Raw genomic sequence first — 1,152 nt, forward strand, 5'->3', positions numbered from 1 at the left:
CCTACTTGCCTACCTACTTACCTACCTCTGCTTTCTTGCCTGCTTACTCGCCTGCTTACCTGCCTCTACTTTCTCGCCTGCTTACTTGCCTGCTTGCCTGCCTACTTACCTACCTCTGCTTTCTCACCTGCTTCCTTACCTACTTGCCTACCTACTTACCTACGTACTTGCCTGCCTCTGCTTTCTTGCCTGCTTACTCGCCTACTTACCTACCTCTACTTTCTTATCTACTTACTCACCTACTTGCCTACCTGCCTACTTATATACATGCCTACCTACATGCCTGCTTGCCTCCCTACTTCTTCTTTATGCCTACCTACCTACTCTGCTTTTAATCTACCTATGTATGCCTTCTGGTCTACCTGGAATCCTTACTAATAATCTGGTCTACACGCCCCCCATGGCTAAATATATAATGGTAAAATATACCACGTATATATATATATATATATTAATCTTCTCTCTTACTCACCCTTCATCTATTATTATTATATATATATATATATATATTTCGCCTATATATATAATGGTAAAATAATATATATATATTTTCTCTCCTACCTACCTACTACCCTAACTACCAACTATCTTACTATCTCTATATCCCCCTCCCCCCCTCCACCTCCTGGCTCACCCCTCGCAACCAACAAAAACTCTCAAATAACTGGCTATGCCCATGCGTACTGCGCTGCCCTAACCACTTGGTAACTGCTTCCACGTCCTGGCTGTCTACCCCAACCCCTTGCAACCGCCGCTGCCATGCTGCCTGCATCGCCGTTCCCCATGGCCCATACAACATCGACGCCACCATGGGGATCAACACCCCGCGGAACTCGCACCCCATGGCACCACCACCCCCTCCCTTCCACCCATGGCATATCGTCTGGGGCATCCCACATGTAAAACAACCAATATACCGCGCGTACCGGATCCTCCGCCGTACCTGGACCATCCACTGCTTTGCTGCCTGGCTGCTGGCATGCCTACATGAATATAAATCATGCTGGTCATCCCGCTGCGCCATCGCGCATATATAACATCGATCCTGCCACTGCCGCGCCTCCTGCTCCCCAAATTCCTCGTCTAACCACTGCCGCGCGTGCTCCTGCTGGAAATACATATCCCCTGCCGCCCACTGCAACGCCTGGCCGC

At 49.2% G+C, this 1,152-nt stretch overlaps 1 protein-coding gene across 1 annotated transcript; it reads right to left on the bottom strand.

The window, feature by feature from the left end:
* Positions 1–464: 464 nt before the first annotated feature.
* On the bottom strand, positions 465–1,152 carry BJX68DRAFT_275238 (uncharacterized protein; the record flags this gene model as incomplete). The annotated part of the gene is made up of 2 exons (XM_071047802.1): positions 635–1,152; positions 465–479 (listed from the first exon to the last, which is right to left on the bottom strand). Exons 1-2 carry the CDS (start codon positions 1,118–1,120, stop codon positions 465–467), a joined length of 501 nt encoding a protein of 166 aa, XP_070891824.1. The 5' UTR covers positions 1,121–1,152.

Source organism: Aspergillus pseudodeflectus, assembly GCF_044049435.1.
Source record: "Aspergillus pseudodeflectus strain CBS 756.74 chromosome Unknown BJX68scaffold_174, whole genome shotgun sequence".
Lineage (NCBI taxonomy): Eukaryota > Fungi > Ascomycota > Eurotiomycetes > Eurotiales > Aspergillaceae > Aspergillus > Aspergillus pseudodeflectus.